We start from the raw sequence: 18286 nt of genomic DNA, 5'->3' as shown, positions 1-18286 counted from the left end.
GGGTCCCGTGATCGAGTCCCTTCATCGGGCTCCCTGCATGGAGCCTGCTTCTCCCTCTGCCTGTGTTTCTGCCTCTTTCTCTAGGTTTCTCATGAATAAATAAATAAAATCTTAAAAAAAAAGGTACTAGATGCATGCAAGGCCACTTGAAGCCTAGACTCGGAAATGGTACATCATCATTTATTTCTACCATATTCCTTTGGTCAAAGCAAGTTATTAAGACCAGGCAATTCAAAAGGTGGAGAAACAGATTCTACCTATGATTGAAGGAGTACGGCCTTTCTTACAGTCTACCAAAGGAATGTGTCATAGGTTATTAATAGAGATAAATGAGCTAATATAAGTGCTCAGAAGAGTCCCTGGTAGTAATTGCTATTTTGTTGCTGTTATTTCTATAAGTTTCCCCAGGAGCTTATTGAATATCTTTTTATTTTAAGATTTTATTTATTTATTCATGAGAGACACACAGAGAGGGGCAGAGACACAGGCAGAGGGAGAAGCAGGCTCCATGTAGGGAGCCCGATATGGGACTCTCTCCCAGGGCCCCAGGATCATGACCTGAGCCAAAGGCAGATGCTCAACCACTGAGCCACTCAGGTGCCCCTTATAAAATATATTTAATCTTACTTTTGCTTAGTTTTTTCAAATGATGTGGGAGGAAGAGTAGTGATTTTTCAGGCCCCGAAAATGCTATTTATGGGCTGATGTCCTCTGCCATCCAAAACAAAGGTATGTGAGGTAGGAGAGAAGTTTCTTTGGCCTCTCAGAGGCCCATCTGGGTGGTGTTGTTGGGGACTCCTAGGTATCCTGTGTTTTCATGCTTTTTCCTTTCTTCTGTCAAAACTAATGCCCATGCTTTATTTTTACCATTGTAGGGTTTATTAAATATGAGAAATATTTCCCTTTAAAGGAAAGCAGTCAGGCAGCCTGGGTGGCTCAGCGGTTTAGTGCTGTCTTCAGCCCAGGGTGTGATCCTGGAGACCCAGAATCAAGTCCCACGTCAGGCTCCCTGCATGGAGCCTGCTGCTCCCTCTGCCTGTGTCTCTGCCTCTCTCTCTCTCCCTCTCATGAATAAATAAATAAAATCTTTAAAAAAATAAAATAAAGGAAAGCAGGCTTGTGAATATAGATGTGGTGTTCCATTTTTTTTTTCTAAAGATTTTATTTATTCATGAGAGACACAGAGAGAGCAGCAGAGACATAGGCAGAGGGAGAAGCAGGCTTCATGCAGGGAGCCAAATGCAGGACTCAATCCCAGACCCCAGGATCATGCCCTGAGCAGATGCTCAACCACCAAGCCACTCAGGCATCCCTGGTGTTCCATTATTATTATAATGTTACTTAACCATGTGCAAACATAAAGCCATGTATAAACTAATTATGCTTGCTTATTGCCTTTATGCATCTATAAAACAAAAAATTGAAAATGAAATTTTAACAGAACAGATTTAAAAATTAAAAGTAAGGAAAACTTCAGAATTTCAAAATAACAGCATTAACCTAACATGACAGATGATGTTATTTTTACTAAAATGACATCCTGACTCAAAACCACCATGGCCTTTGACGCCTTCATTTCCCCACAGTTTTCCCTGTTAAGATGACTATAAACCCTTCCATTTCACAGTGTGCTGCAAATTATTCATCCTTTGTTTGGTATGAAAGCACCATTAAGACATCAATTCCACCTCTGTCCACTTCTCTGTAGCCTACAGTAATTAGCATGGCACTACTTGGTGTCGACTTGATTATAAACACAAATATGAACACTGAAATTACCTGGCATTGCTTGATTATAAGATGGTTATATAACCTAGTGCCTTTTAAATTTTAATGTGCAGATGAATCACCTGAGAATCTTGGTGAAATGCAGACTGGGGTGGGGCCCAAGATTCTGCATTTCCAACCAATTTTCAGGTTTATGATCATGCTGTTGGTCCAGGGGCCACTGTGAGTACAAGGAACTGATTATGCCTCTATGAGTATTTTTAGGTTATTATTTAAATACATAAATGTTTGTCAGTAGAAAATTTACATGTCTATGGATATGTTCATGGTCCCCAGTCTAAAAATAACTACTAAACCATAAAAGGCAGCTAGGTTATTAGAGTATTATATGGGCCCTGTAGGAATCAGATCCTGACACTAGGTATGAAGCTGAATGCACTAAATGTCAGGCATCAGCCAATAATATACGAGGAATGAGGATTGTATGAAGGCCTCTCTGGACATTCCAGATATAACTCATAGATGACTCTTCTATCAGTGGGACAGGTCAGCTGTGGTTTTTGCCTGTCATAAATCGAATCTCTCTCTTTTACCCAAGCAAACATTTTTCGTGCCTTGTATCACCACTCACATTTTTCCTGATCTTAGAGTTAAAAATGTGATAGAGCTTCCTTTTTCAATTTTAATGTCCTGAGGGCAGGGATTATGTTCTATTCATTTTTGTACTTTCATGCAGCGAGCATATAAACAGTTGTGGAATTGAATTTATTAGCTAGATAAATCTTGTGAATGCCCTTTGCTATTTGCATAAGTAAGGTTTGATTTTCTTACAATTTTAGAAATTTTGCTCTCTTTTATATTTCAGGACACTTATTATTTTATTTACTACTTCCACTTTTTCTTTCTTTCTAGGAAATACTCCCCAACTTAAATGACTGAAGCTCGGTCTCTGATATTTGAACTCATACAACATGTTTTATTCTTGGCTCTGAAATACTCTTTGCTTTTTATTTTGGTCCAAGGGTAAATGTTGAGAAGATAAGAAATGCTTTAGATATATTCTTTAAAAAAGATTTTATTTATTTATTCATGAGAGACACATGGCAGAGGGAGAAGCAGGCTCCATGCAGGGAGCCTGACGTGGGACTTGATCCCAGGACTCCAGGATCATGCCTTGGGCTGAAGGCAGGAGCTTAACTGCTAAGCCACCCAGGGATCCCTGCTTTAGATATTTAATTGATAATTTGTATGACCAGGATTAATCTTTTCTAAATAGTCCCACAGAAGTCTTCTAGAGAAAAGTCTGTAAGAAGATGCAATAGAGTGAATTTGTCTTTAATAAGAAACTTCAAGATTCTAGAGAGATTCTGAGGTGTTGGCTCTGTGCATAAAATGTTTTTCCTATGGGGAAAAAACAGTGCCCAACCTTATCAATAAACCATTAGAAGTTGTCTTTGACCTGGGCTCCAAGTACATTTGAGTCCCTCCTTTCGATTGAGAAGCTCAGATAATGACTGGGAAAGAAAGCTCCAGAGGTAACAGAGGGATACCTAGTAAACATGTGAATACCTTGGATAGCACATAATTGAAAAAAGAGAGACCAGGTATATAAGATAGGAGTGGTAAGGCAATCTTCCCATGGTTTGATATGATTTTTTTCCCTAGTTCTGTTTGTCAATCTGTCTGTTTTTCTACTCACCCACCCAGCCTACCTGCCTGTCCATCCATCCACCTATCCATTTAGTCTTTTTATTGAAAAGTAAGACACAGACTCCAAACCAGACAAAACAAGGATAGCTTACTGCAGAGATTCCTGAAGTGTGGTCTCCAGATTAGCAGCACCAGTATTGTCTTATACCTTGCTAGAAATATACATGTTTGAGCTTCTGCGTAGACTTTTAAGTCATAAACTATGGAGGTGGGGCCTATGTTTTAACAGATGCTTCAGAGGCTTCCCATGCATGTTGGAGTTTGAGAACTTAGCTTAGTGAACTATGGTAAGGTGGACATTTTTTAACTACCACCTAGATCAAGAAATAGAACTTTGCCAGTCAGGTCAGGAACCACCCCCCCCCCCACACACACACACTCCCCACCTCCATGTCCCTCTTCCCAACCACATCTCCTTCCTCTTTCTGAAGAAGCCACTATCTTGAGTTTCACAGTAATTGCTTCCTTGTCTCTTTATAGTTTTCTTCCTGAATCCCACATCTGTAGGTACTATAGTTTAGACTTTCCTGTTGATAGTAACTTTGTGTCTCTCAGTCTACAGCCCCCTCACCACCATTGCTTTTGCTTTCTTTTTCATACAGTGCATCTGCTAAAGAAGCTAGATTGTTTGACTTGCCCTAACTTACCAGAGTGTAGATTTTGCTGATTATATACTCATGGTGCGGTTCCATGTGACCCTCTGCATTTCCTGCATGTTGGCAGGTAGGTGTGGAGGCTTTGTCAAACCCAGGCTTGATCCTCTTCCCAAGACTGTAGGTGGGTTTGCGTCCTTTCATCAGGAAGCATCTGGTTTTACAGTTTGTTTGCTTTTTTACGGTTTTTTGATGTTATCAAGCATAGCTGTTCAATACCTGGATCTGTTGGAACATGTATATTGGCAATATTCTGTCATTTTGTTTTCACTTTTACTTATTAGCTGGAATAATTTATGTAGAATGAATGTTTATGACTATGTAGCTCCCCAGTGATAGAGTCATACATGAAAAGCAGATCAAATGCTCATCTTTCATTTACCTAGTTTTCAAGATGGTGAATTATTTCTCTGTCATGTTCAGAAATGACCAATTATTTCTTACAATGTCCTTCTGAGCTAGTAGACTTAAACATCCTGGAAGGCCAGCAAACAAGCTATTTTATCCTTTGGCCATTGGGAGCTTCTTTGGCTTGCTTCCCGATTCCTCTTGATCTGACTCTAGTTTTCTGACTTCTTCCTTTTCTTCCTTCTTTGTTTCACACACATCTGGTACATTACTTACCCTCTACCAGTAATCAATTTTATCTTTAATGGGAAAATGATAAATAAAACCACAAACTAGGCACTCATGGCTACTGGCTTTGTCTTTTTTTCTGCATCTTTTCCGTGATGGAGGTAAGAAATATTTATATCTACATGTCTTTTTCTATACCTACATAGAGATACCATGAATTTATATCTATTATAATTAAATATGTATTTAAATAAAGTTAAAATACTTCACAAATTTATCCTCCTGTTTGCAATTCAGGACTACAGAGTTTTTACTTCTTCTAAATGCTATGCATATCTCCTTTCTTCCATCTAAAGAATCTTGTTTCTCAAGGGCATAGAGGATGCTAGATTTGAATATTTCATAATTATTATAATTATTCATTTGCTCTATGCCACATTATACACACACATTATTACCGCCACCAATTATGATCACTGAGAAGAGTTTAAAATTTTTTGTGCACATTATTTCAATTTTCCCTATACTTTATGGTTATACCAAATCTGTGTTATCAGATAATAGTTATTTGTATGCTATACTTTCTTTCATTTATCCCTCATTTCACATTAACTCTTAGTTTTATATATTTAATGCTTACCATCATCTCTGTGTCAATGGTTCTCTAGTCTCTTGGTTGTCTGAAACTCATTCTCTAGTAGATTCCTTAGGAAGGAGTTACAGTTCAGTTCTGATGGATATAAAATGCTTGGCTTTTCTTTTCTTTCCTTGCATCCCTAGATGTGTTACTCAGTTATCTTCTGGTGTAAAACATTGCCACACATTCTGATAATCCAGGGTTCTTTCTCTTAGAAGTCATGTTCTGTTTTTGCCTAGGAGCCCAGAGTTTTTTTCTTTCTTTAAAAGTCTTGAAATTTTGGTAGTGTATGTCTTAGTGTTCGGTAGTTGTGGGTCATTATTCTTACATGTGTAATTTCTTTTTTTCGCTACATGTTAACATGCAGTTTCTAATGTTTGTATTTTAGGAAAGATTTCTTTATCAAAGTTTTTTTTTTTCTATATATCCATTATGTTCCCTTGCTTTAGATTTTCTTTCCCTTTCAGAGTCCCTTGTTATTTTATTTTGTTGCATCTTTTTTGCTTGTCTTCAAAATTTGTCACTTTTCCTTGTAACATTTTCTTGGTTATCTCAAGGTACTATTATTATCGTTTTGATTCACTCTTAAGTTCCTTCTAGTTAAGACACTATTTCTAAAATTGCAAACCCTCTCAAGTCTTGTCACCTCATTTCTGAATTTTATTCTTATTTATTCTTGTTTCTTTATGGCTAATACATATTTTCAGTGTCTATTGGCACATTAGAAATTATATATTACAGTTGTGATCTGATTTTTGAGGCTGTTTTCTTCAGTGTGCTTTTATTACCTGCGGAGATGTTATTTTATTCCCTTTTCTCTTGTTCTTATAGTAATATTGGGTAGAATTTGATCTCAGTGCTTCTCTGTTGCTCATTTTCCTCAAGTTTTACCAAGAGACTTGGTTCAGGGATGCCTGAGTGGTTGAGCCACCTGTCTTCAGCCCAGGGCCTGATCCTGGAGTCCCGGGATCAAGTCCCACGTTGGGCTCCCTGTGTGGAGCCTGCTTCTCCCTCTGCCTGTGTCTCTGCCTCTCTGTGTGTGTCTCTCATGAATAAATAAATTTTAAAAATCTAAAAAAAAAAAAGATATTTGGTTCAGATAATTTTTTCTAACTTCACAGAATTCCTCCTCCTCCTCCTCCTCCTCCTCCTCCTCTTCTTCTCCTCTCTCTCCTCCTTCTTCTTCTTCTTCTTCTTCTTCTTCTTCTTCTTCTTCTTCTTCTTCTTCTTCTTCTTTCTTTTAGAATTCCCTCTTCTATTTGTGTAGTGTTAAAAAAACGGACAAAACTTATGGTCTGAAATTTCCTACTATCCCTTTCCTTCCCCACTGTTACCTGGATCTTTTGCCTTTTCATCTTTGTTATTCCTGTTTTGCTCAATTTTGATTTTTCTCTCAGGAGTTTCTCTCCAGTGTGGGGCTCTGTCCTGGGAACAGGAGCTGGCTAGTCACGTAGCTGTTGGTGATTTATCCTTACCTGCTTGAATTTTGGTGTTTGAGGGGGAGGGTATCTTACTACCTAGTTTTGTTGTAAATAGTATTTATATGGTTTTTTATTTTTCTATTTAATTGCTGCATGTTTATGGATGGGAATTCCAGGAGACCTCAAAAAAACTCTGTAGCTACCACCACCACCACCATCTCCGACTTCAGTTTTTAAAGTGATGATTATAGAACTTTGGATTCTAGAACTTGAGAGGCCTAGCATTTTTGGAGCTGGAGCAAAAATGTTTTTAAATGTAATATGAAAAGGATTGGCTTCTAAAATGTAATGGATTACAATTCAGAGATGGGTAAATGTGCTCTCTGTGTTTTGCCCAATCACAGGGCAAACTAGGGATGAGGATGACAGTACAGAAGGGGAAGGTGTGATCCAGGGCAGCAGTAGGATATAATCCACACAGTTAAGTCTTCCTTTCAGAACATATACTTTATTTCTTCATAAAGTGAAGAAACTTAAATAGTTCTTGCAGTGGACACATAGTATGTTAAGTGCTTTAAGACTGTGCCGCCCATGGCCCTTGTATCCCACCTCACCATGCTGGTGTCCACCAGCGTCACTCACAGAGGTGATGCAGTGAATGGAAGTGACTGGCCCAATATCACATAGGTGCTTTAAGAATTAGACCTCAATTCTGCGTTTGCTTGACTCCAATCCAAGATTCCTTCCACCGCCATGTTTTACCTTGTCACCAACTAGTAAGATGATGGATTTATTAGCCAAAAATAAAACTTGCTGATGTGGAATGTATGCTGTTTTTTTGAAGAATACTGTGAATTCTCCTTCCTTAAAAATCAGTGTTATAGCTATCACTGTGACATTCTTTTGTTCAGGCTCATGTACTCCCCTAGCTGAGGCTATTCAATGAGTGGCATACTGTATTCCAGACCTTGCTGGCTGCTCGGCACACATGTTCTTATTTAATGCTCACCACCTGGCAAAGTATTATCATCATCCCTAGTTCATACATGAGGAATCTTAAAATAACTTAGAGTATGTTGCCCTGAATTACTCTGCTAATAAACTGTGGATCTGTGGAAATAGACCCTCTCTGATTCTTGCTGTTTTAGGCAGCAGATAATAGCTTGTCTTCTGTCACCATGGCCATCATGGTCTGTGTCCCCCAGTACCCTCCCCTCTCTGCCCCATTGTATGCAGACACACAAAGAGAGGAGGTGAAAAGGGGCCTCATAGGAGGCACTGTCTTCCTGTCTCTCCCTTTTCCATCTCCCTCCCTCCTTAGCGATCAGTTCATTGGCAACCAGACTGTAGATCTAGTGTGTCTTCCCTACTCATGCCAACCCAAATATCCTTGTGCCATTTTCTATGTAAAATTTCTACCTGAACTCTTTATAACCTATTGCTTTGGATATCCACAGCTATACGATAAGCAGTAACTAAAACTAGAAATGTTTAAGGCAAAAGAGCTTTACAGTGATTCTTTATCTCCATTGTCCCAAATCATCATCATGAGGACTGTGTGAGGCTGGGGGGCAGGAGACATGGTCCACACTTTGCCAGGCTTCATCTTTTCAGGGGCTCATCAAATCTACTAGCTTCCTCACTGTCTCCTTTTCTTGAACTTTATCTTTCCCAAATCCATTCAACACACTAACCAACTCAGGCCCTAAGATTCTTCTTCTTCTTTTTTTTTTCTAAAGATTTATTCATTCATTCATAATAGACAGAGAGAGAGAGAGAGAGAGAGAGAGAGAGAAAGAGAGAGGCAGAGGCACAGGCAGAGGGAGAAGCAGGCTCCATGCTTGGAGCCCGATGCGGGATTCGATCCTGGGACCCCAGGATCGTGCCCTGGGCCAAAGGCAGGCGCCAAACCGCTGAGCCACCCAGGGACCCCCCCCTAAGATTCTTCTTTCACTCCATCACCTTCCTACCTGGCACCATTGATGCCTTCTTCTTGTACCCCAAATCAAACCCAAACTCCTGCCTAACTTTGAAGACTCTATAATCTTGCCCTCACAAAGCTCTTTGAGAGGAAAGCCTAGGTTTGTAATTGTCTATGATCTTTGTCTTTCTTCCATCCTGCCTCTCTCTGCCCCCTTTGCTTTTACTGAATAACGTTTTCTTTTCCACAGTTACTGTAAAAAGAAATCAATTCTTTTTAGCTAAAGTAAGTTATATCCAACTCTCCTTATGTGGAAAAAAAAAAGCGCTAAAGTGCTGACGGATACCATCTCAGAAGTGGAGGGATGTCCTTGCTGTTTTCCTTCTAGGATGACCAGAAGCAAATTTAACTGGAGAATGGCCATTCCATGCGGCAGAGAAGTGGTAATTAACGCTGAATTAGTAGACCTCCCAGTAAAATTCACTAATTTGCCATTTCCACATTACAAATCAAATAGAATCTCAATTGGGAAGACAGGATGGGCCATCTACTCTGTCCACATTTATGTCTTTACAATATAGATTAACAGAGCCACATAAGCATGTTAAAATTTCTGGAGCATTGCCATTAATATTATGCATGACACCCCCAACAGGGTTTTGATAAAATGCCATTTCTTGACAGAGGGTACCACTGCTGCAGATCAAGAGACCTGAGGAGGATCTCAGGTGTGTTTCTGTGGCTAGCAGCATCCGGGGAGTGGGGAAGGGGAAGGTATGGAGCTCAAGGGAACTTCAAATAGCCATTCAACATGGACTCAAAAAGGGAGTCTCAAAAAAGCAGACAGGCCATTTGCCTAAATCAATGTATGCCCATAAAAATTGTCAGACTTCAACTGGTGTCCTGATAGATTTTAATCCATGTCCAGGATGTTTCTTAACATAAATATCAAAGGAGTGGAATGGGTCCCTGTCTGTGGGCAGTTTCTCAGTTTTGCCCTCTTCCTTGGCTATGATGCTATTTTTCTCTTTGGTATAATCTCTCTGGGAAGCCAGAATCCATTGGCAGGGTTCTGGGTTTTAGAGAAATATGGCTATAAAATGCATGAGGTTTATTCTGTTGGTACTTGTCAAGCTGGGCAGATGGTGGCATTTACCATGTTGATTGGTGAGGAGTGTTTATGCTCCCAGCCACAGATGGGCCGAGAGGCCATCCCTGCAATCTCATATCCACCCTCTCCAACACACATCATGGCTGCTAGTTAGCTGCTCCCTCTTTTTGTTTCTATAGCACTTGTGCTTGAGTTTCTTTCATGTTGCCCATTGGGGGTGATTGTGATCATCTGTCTTGATGCATACCCCCTGCAAAGCTGGCTGTCAAGTCTTCAAGGGCAGGGACCTGGTTTCTACTCTAGGGGCTAATAGGTTCTGCACTGTGTGCAAGGTCACCACTCAGTGACTGGCAGCAATGCAGGATTCCAAGCTTCAATCATCAATCTCTAAAGCCCAGGCTCTTAATTAGAAGTCCTATCATGTTATAGCAATCATAATGGTCCTCTGAGGGCAGAATAATGGGTGTAAAATAGTCCCTCATCCATTGATAATTACAACAGTAATTGTTTATTGGGTTCTTAGAAACTGCACTAATCATTTTATAGACATCATTTCAGTTAATCCTTCCAATAATCCTATACGTAGATCATATAATTGCTATTTTCAGATGAAGAAACCAAGGTTCACAGAAATTAAAAGACTTGCCAGCCAGGTTGTACAACTAGTACATAGCTCTACCCCTCACCCAGATTGGTCTGTTTCCAAGACCCTGGTCTTACCTGCTATGCTTTAGTGCCTGTTGGCACAAATGGGCCCTTGACATCTGAGAACAACTCCAGACAGGGAGCCACTCATCTGTGTGCCTCTCTCTTGCTTCACCAAAGCCCAAACTCTGTAGATCATTTCTTGTTGCCTTGAGCATAAGAAAACACACAAAGGGATAAGAATATTTTATATCTATAATTTGTTATACACTCAAAACAAAGTGTAAAAAGTAATTACGTGTTGCCCCACATTTCATTTGAAGTCACTGGGGGGTCTTGGGAGGGACCATTGAAAACTACCAATCATATCCTCTGTCGACCCCCCCAAACACACCCACTTTTGCTTCAGTCCTGGTGAAGGGCATGGCTCTGGCAAGTCTACCCTACAATGCAAATGATTATGGTGGGAGGGGGTGGTGGTGATGGCAATGATACTTTCTATCAGTCTACCCTCTATTTGTTCACGTATCCTTGTATAATCAACTTCAGAGAGTGGTGGACAAAGCATCATACATTATTATTCCCCTTTTCCTCACATAGGAAGGAACTGAATCTCAAAGGTGGTTGAGTGACACAGAGTGGATTCAAACTCAGGACTTCTATTTTCCGATCCAGTGCACTTTCTGTTAGAGTGATTGCTTTCAGACTCTGGTGTGTAGAGGTGCCTCAGACCTGTCATGATGAGGCAAGGGGGCCCAAGGACCTACATCCTGCCTCAAATAGAACAGACCCATTTTATCAGATTGATTGATAGGGGTCTGCATGAGGTTTTGTTTGTACAAAGTTTCTGGCATTCCAACATTTTGCTATTTCTGTGTAACCATTACAAAACTGAGTAATTATTGTGCATGTGGGGGGCAGGTTGGTAGGGGTTTGGCTAAGCTCTGCCAGGCTGCCGTACTTCTGGAGGCAGCAGTAGGGCGCTCTGCTTCTTTTCTACAGGTGTATGCTTCAGCTGTGGTGGCTCTCTTCCACTGGTCTCTCATCCTCCTTGGACCAGTGGACTAGCTAGGGCATGCTCTTCACATCTCCTAGGCTTAGACTTGGAACTGGTGTACTGTCTCTTCCAAAGCAAGTCACATAGCCAAGCCCAAAGTCAGGAGGTGGGGCGGTTCCCTGCTCATTTATGGGACTGTGGCAAGGCATGGATGCAGAGAGGCATGAAAAATTGGGGCCAATAATGCAATAATCTATTGCAACTACTTTTAAAAATTGTAATATCGCTGTACCATCTGTTAAAGTTCTTCCAGACTCATGTACTCGAAAGCTCCATGGAAGGTGGCTGTACAGTAAAAGGTAGGAGCTTTGTACTCAGATAATCAGGCCCAAGGATTGTTGCTTGTGAGTGGCGGCCAGGTTTGGTTGTGGCCGGTGTCCTCATCTTTTCTTTGCTTGCTCAGGTAGGTTGACGTTTCAGTGTGTGTACATGTGCGTGCGTATATAAGAGAGCTACAAGATAGAGAGACGTGCCTCTGCTTACCATCCTCGCTGTAGCTGAAGGCTTTCTTCCGCACTTCACCTTCCCCTCCTGTCCCCGCTGTCCCCAGCATTCACATTAGATTGCTCTATAGATCCAGCTCTCTTCTGCCACCAGCTCCCTGGCTGTCAGTGTCAGCTACACATCTGAGCTCTAAGCCTTTACCTGCTGAAAGCCATTCCTAGGTGGTTTGTACCTTCTGACCCTAGTCTGGCTAATTTGCCTTCATAAACTGTCAGATTCTGCTAAGGTCATTTAATTCTGTCATCTTTGTAATGTGGTTCAAGAAAAATGGATAAGAGGCCAAACGATGAGCAATCTGCCCTGGAACACAACACGCCAGCAGTGTTCCATTTCATCATCGAAAAAGTGGTGCAGGAGTTACCAAGCAGAATATTTATTAAAATGGACTCCATGAGGAGGTTATAAAGACAAATGCAAAAGATTTAAATGCACAGAGTTACAGGCACAGAATAAAGGTTATTTCTGGAGGATTGGGGCATGCAGAGCCTCCATCTTACCGCCTGCTTTTGTTCCCAGTAAGTTTCATTACTTGGGTGACAGTCATTAAACACTGCAAGCCATGTATGCCAGTTGTTCCAAGGGCTCCTCACCAAACATCTGAGTGGGAGGGCGATTATGCCATGGCACAAGTGATTTTGATAAAGGGAAACGAAATTATCAGATGATACAAAAAGCCAGGCATCCGGTCTGTTTAATCAAAATCGATTCCAATGACATTTAAAAAGATGGAAAGAATCATAACCATAGGCACTATATGAGTATGACTACTTTATCTGATTTAGTAAGTCATTTTCTAATTATCTGGAGTCAAAGCTGAGTGTATCCACATGCTAAAATCCATTTCCTTCTAATAAGATCCCATCTACCTGGGCCTCTCAACTATGTGGCAATCTTGTCAACATGGAGCATGTCTCAGAATTCAGAAGGATGTGGGAAGGTCACCAAAGCATCATCCCAAGTGTTTCAGTCAGGGTTTGATCAGAGAAACCAAGCCACTAGGATTTATTATCTGGACTTCCCTTACGTAGTTGTGGGATCTGGTTAAACAGTCAGTGGAAGGTTGTCACATCTGTGGCTGATGCTGGGGCTTGGGGTCAGTGGTGCAGGAAGTGGGGAGGAAAGATGCAAGTGAAGTCGAGGAGGCAAAGATGAGTGGAACCCATGAGGTTAAGCTGGCATTCACATGCATGGACTAGAACCCATGTTATTAGTCTCTTGCTGCTGTCAAACATTCACTATGGGGTCGACCTCCAGGGGCAGCTGGCTGACCTTCATCACGGAAATGAGCATGCACCTGGCCAGGAGTCAGAGAAGGTGAAGGAGGCATTCCAGAAAGGGCTGGGTATGCCTGTTCGCTGACTCTTGACATTTAGGTGGCCGGCAGCAAACAATGACACCCAAGAGCTGCCGTTAGCACCTGGTATCTGCACTGACCTATCAAAACAGCTGCTACTCCACTTCCTCCTTTCCGTCTCACCCAGAACACGTCCTGGGGTCTGTGCTAACCCAGAGCATCACAGGGGAGGCAAGTGTGGGAAACAGTTCCAGTTTGGTTATGTTAGCACAATGAAGACCTACCACCCTTGATCTCTAAGCCCATTTATCACCCAGATTGGAATAATCCTTGTTAGCTCACCATTTTGTAAGGGCCACTACTTACCTCGTTTGTCCAATTCTGGCACTAGGTGCACAGATGCAAACATCAGTCTGGATTGCCCGTTAATGAACTGTTTGCCTGATAGGAATCTTTTAACTCTCAAGTTTGTAATGACATCAAAAGGATTATTTGAGAATAACCAGTGACAGAATGTTAGCACGTTGTACTTATATCTGCTATGGAGATACGTAAACATAAATGGGTAAGACTATTATACACACATATGTGTTACAAATATCATACAGCTATTGATATAATATGGTCTAGCAATGACACACACAGTCCTTATCAGTGAATCCCAGGAACGAGAGTAGTTTTGTAGGTTGACAAATACTGATTAAGCGCCCACTGTGTGTCAGGTAGTGCTAAAGCCACAGAGGATTCGGCAGTTTGTTGGAACAGTATCAGCCCTAAGGAACTTGCATTTCATCCCAGGGTCACTCAGCAAGGCACTGTTGACACTCCTCGCTGGACACTTCTTGGCTGTGGGATTATTCTGTGCATTGTAGAACGTCTAACAGCATTGCCAGCCTCTACCCACTAGATGCCAGTAGTCTTTCCTCACTCTTCTCCCAGTGAATACAACCAAAAATATCTTTAGACATTGCCAAATGTCCCTGGAGGGCAAAATACCCCCAGTTGAGAACTACTGTTTTAAAGCAAAAGACAGATAATAAGTCCCATCGAGACCCTTTCTGGTGCCAATAGGTGTCACTAAGAATATTACATGACCATGTTCAGGGTAGTTAAGAAAGCCTTACAGAGGATTGGCATTTGAGATGCAGATAACTCTTCAGAGACCTGGGGTCAGAATACTTGTAAGCAGGAGGAAGATCAGCACCCAGGACCTGGGTCAGGGCAAGCTTGGGATGCTGGGCAGCAAAAATGCCACAGGACTTGGAGCACACATGATAAGGGGAGGGAGGATTGCATGGGGAGGCAACGGGACCTTGACCTGGGGGTTTGTTACAGGGGCCATTGAACAGACTCTGCATTTAATCTTGGCTACTCTGGGAAGTCGTGGGAGAGATTGGATCAGGGAAGTGATAAGAATTATTCCACGCTGGCTGCTCTATGGTGAGTGAACCAATGCTTTGTTGTCCTGTAGTGCTGGGCACTCTGCTTTCTCTGTTCAGTGGCCTGTAGGGATCCATGATAACCCCTGCAGCTGGCTGTTTCCATTAACAGACTAATCAGCTAATGCTAGAGAGTCTTGAGTCTCTGTGCCTGCTGGTAATGGAAATTGGACTTGAAAATACGACCACTTTCATCATTAGCATTTCTTAAATGCTGGTTACTTCTGTTTCTGGTCCTTGCATGGATGCATTAATATCCTTGCTACACGTGCCAGGCCCCGTCCTCATCACCCTTTTAAAAACATGCCTTCTGCATGCAGCCTTTGGTAAACATCAATTTCTGACTAAGGCTGTAGTGGAGGGACCTCCATAGAGTTCAAGTTTGGGTGAAATTTGAATGTCTCCTGCCTGATTGCTGCCCATATTATTTTCATTTTGATCAGAAAGCCTTTACTCTCTGGGTCGCTTCTCTCCTTCTACTTCCTTCCCCTCCCACACATACCTCATACCATCATGAGATGTTTCTCTTTAGGTTTTATGCCCTCATTTATATTTGAATTATACAGATGAGTATTCATGCTCCTTACTCATAGAAGGGACATTCTGTTTTTTCCTGGAAAAATTATTTACTTTCATTTTGGACAGCCGTGAATACACCTGGTTGTCTGAGTGGAAGCAGGAAAGTAGATCACAAGAAGAACCACTACAAGCAGGGGTGAGATGTGGCATCTGACAGCCCATCATCAAGAAAGTAGGTCCAGGTTTCAAAAGCATTGTCCTGTGGTCAGTATAGGGTCAATAGCCCCAGACATTGCCATACCCAGGTCCTCCTCAGGCATTCTTTGGGTGGCAAGCCAGCATGGCAATGGATTTCCTAATGAATATCATGAAACCTTGAGATAAAATTAATTTCTTTTTAGCACAGCCTACTTAGCAATGCAGGAAAATGTTATACTTTTTAGTTACTCTTTAATTGTAAATGATAGGGAGAAAATTGAGTGGTTTTGGTGCTTAAAGAGTTACTTGGGGGAAAAAAATTGATCCTCCAGAATGCTTCTCTACAGCTTACTCCTTTTCCAAATTTTATTATTTGGCATAGGTTTCAGTGGAATCTTCCAAGAGACATTAATCCATTCCTTTGCTTCGATGCATGTTTTCTTGATGGATATTATCTATTTTTCTGTTATATTGTAAGGTTTCCAGGGCACATAAAAGTTGGAGGATTTATGGTCGATGCAAACTAATTCTAAAGAGTAATGAGATTGATTTTGAGGGGTAGTTTAAGGAATACAAATGCCTTTCTTTCAGTTTTCCTAAGTAGATATAAAAAGGAAGGGAAGGAAGAGTATCTAAAGCTAAGGAAGGAAACATTTGAGGTGAAGAATCACTAAATAGGAGTCAGACTGAGCTTTTTTTTTTTTTTTAAGATTTATTTGTTTATTCATGAGAGAGGGAGAGAGAGAGAGTCAGAGACACAGGCAGAGGGAGAAGCAGGCTCCATGCAGGGAGCCCGACATGAGACCCGATCCCAGGTCTCCAGGATCAGGCCCTGGGCTGAAGCTGGCGCTAAACCGCTGAGCCACTGGGGCTGCCCAGTCTGAGCTTTTTAACAGTGCCAGATAGCAGTTGCCTTAGACCATGGGGCAGAAATGAGCACAGCAAGCACTTGGGAAGCTTTTTTTTTTTTTTTTAAGATATTATTGGGCTTTGACAGGAAATCACATCCTAGTTGTCCTGAAAGAAAATCGGCAGTAGTTTTCTATGGGCCATTTGTGCCAGTGCTGGTTTTGTGGGAGGCAAGATTTACAAAATTGACCATGCATTTGAAAGGTCATTGAGCAACGTAAGCTTCTAAGTGAAGGTTCCATGGATGTCCTTTAGGTTTTGCTCTTTCTGTGAACAGCCTGCATTTTCACTTGGCTTAAAGATTTAGGAAAATAACAGTCATACATACTCACAAATCACATTCAGCCAGTATTGATTTTAGCCTTGTATGAAAAAGGACTATTCTTGGTGCTATACATGAATCAAAGGAGAAAGGGAGGGAAGGAGACTATCTCTGGCTCTTGAGATTTAGAAGTAAGCATCTAGGTGTATGCACATGTAGCTATGATACTGTATGCATGGATAACATATGTATTCTTATGGACCCAGATAAATATCCCAGGTTTGTAGAAAACTGTAGATTTCAATCTGGTTTAAAAAAGAATTGGACCCTGGCAGGTGAGGTCAACAAGAATATTCCAGTAGCAGAAATAACTAGCGTGAAGGTACAGAGCTGGGTGTTACCAGCTCTGTTTTGTGAGGACAACAGAGTCCTGTGATTGGAGCAGTGAGGAAAGTGAAGTATTGGAGATGCTCCTTGAAAAATATCCAAACTGACTGGGAGAGCAATTATAAAGGCCTTGCTGATGAATTTGTATTGTATTTTCCAAGCAGTGCAGGATCTATTACAGGATTTTGCATAGGAAATTGTCATGGAAAATTTAGAGGACCTCATTTAAGTATAAACTGTGAAATATTTTATTTGAAAGCATTAAAGAATCATAGATTTTTAGAGCTGGAAGGGGCATTAGCAAGTACCTATTGAGGTGGTTTTGTGTGAAACCTCCTTTCTTTCCTCCAAATGAGATCTTGGTAAATGCCTCATCTATAAAACAGATGGAAGAACAGTTCTGGTGGAAACATGATGGGAAGAGTCTTGCATTTGCTCCTTTTGCCACCCTTTACCCTTGTAGCAATCCCCAAGGTACCTGCAGAGAAAGCTCATAATCATGGGACAACCTGCTATTTTAAAGATGAAGTTACTCAAAAGAAATTAAAACACATTTACGAAAAGACATGTATGACAAGGTCACTAGCAGCCTTATTTATAATAGCTGAAAACTGGACCTGACCCAAATGTCTATCAATAGGAGAATAATAGATAAGCAAACTATGGTGTACTCGCACAATGGGGAATACTATATGCCACAGTAAAAGGAATGCCCTTCCAGATACACATAGCAACATGGATGAATCTCACAAACACTGAGTGAAAGAATCATGACATCAAAGAATTCACATTCCCTAATTCCATTTATGTGACATCCAAGACTTTGTAAAACTAACCTATGGAATTAGAAAGTGGTTGCTTGGATGGCGGAGGGGAGGGTTGACTCAGAAGGCACACAAGGGAACTCTCAGGGGGGTTGGAACTGTTCTGGAGTTTGTTTTGTGTGATGGTTACATTTATGTGTTCAACTGTGAAATCTCATGAAACAAAACACCAAAGATGTATGCATTTTGCTGCATACATTATACCTTAACTAACAGAAGTTGAGTTCCCAAAGTCCTTAAGGGCAAGTTGCCAGTCCCCAGAGCCAGTGATGAGGAGGACTAGGGGTTGGAGCTGAGGTTTCCTGGATTCCTGGTCCAGTACTTTTCCGCATATCCCCCTCCCTCAGACCCATGTATACTCTTGACCAATACAACATCAACACTGATTCACCCCCCACAAGATACCCCCCGCCCCCCGCTGCTAGCTCAAGACCTTCACTGTTGCTGAGAAGCATTGACTTGATAGCACTGTGGACCTTCTGACTCAGCTC

The 18286-nt window shown here is 41.3% G+C and overlaps 1 protein-coding gene across 8 annotated transcripts in view; it reads left to right on the top strand.

The window, feature by feature from the left end:
* RGS6 (regulator of G protein signaling 6) overlaps positions 1 to 18286 on the top strand; it is a 564384-nt gene that overhangs the window by 173806 nt on the left and 372292 nt on the right. For 2 of the 8 annotated variants that reach the window (XM_055304456.1, XM_055304457.1), the window contains exon 2: positions 14593 to 14697. The exons of the other annotated variants lie outside the window; for them this stretch is intronic. In XM_055304456.1, coding sequence (XP_055160431.1) covers positions 14695 to 14697 — 3 coding nt within the window. In that variant the 5' untranslated portion in view covers positions 14593 to 14694. The remainder of the gene's footprint in view (positions 1 to 14592; positions 14698 to 18286) is intronic. 8 annotated transcript variants of the gene reach the window in all.

The sequence above is a fragment of the Nyctereutes procyonoides genome, unplaced genomic scaffold, assembly GCF_905146905.1.
Source record: "Nyctereutes procyonoides isolate TBG_1078 unplaced genomic scaffold, NYPRO_anot_genome, whole genome shotgun sequence".
NCBI classification, from domain to species: Eukaryota; Metazoa; Chordata; class Mammalia; order Carnivora; family Canidae; genus Nyctereutes; species Nyctereutes procyonoides.
This window is presented reverse-complemented; position numbering and strand designations above follow the sequence as displayed.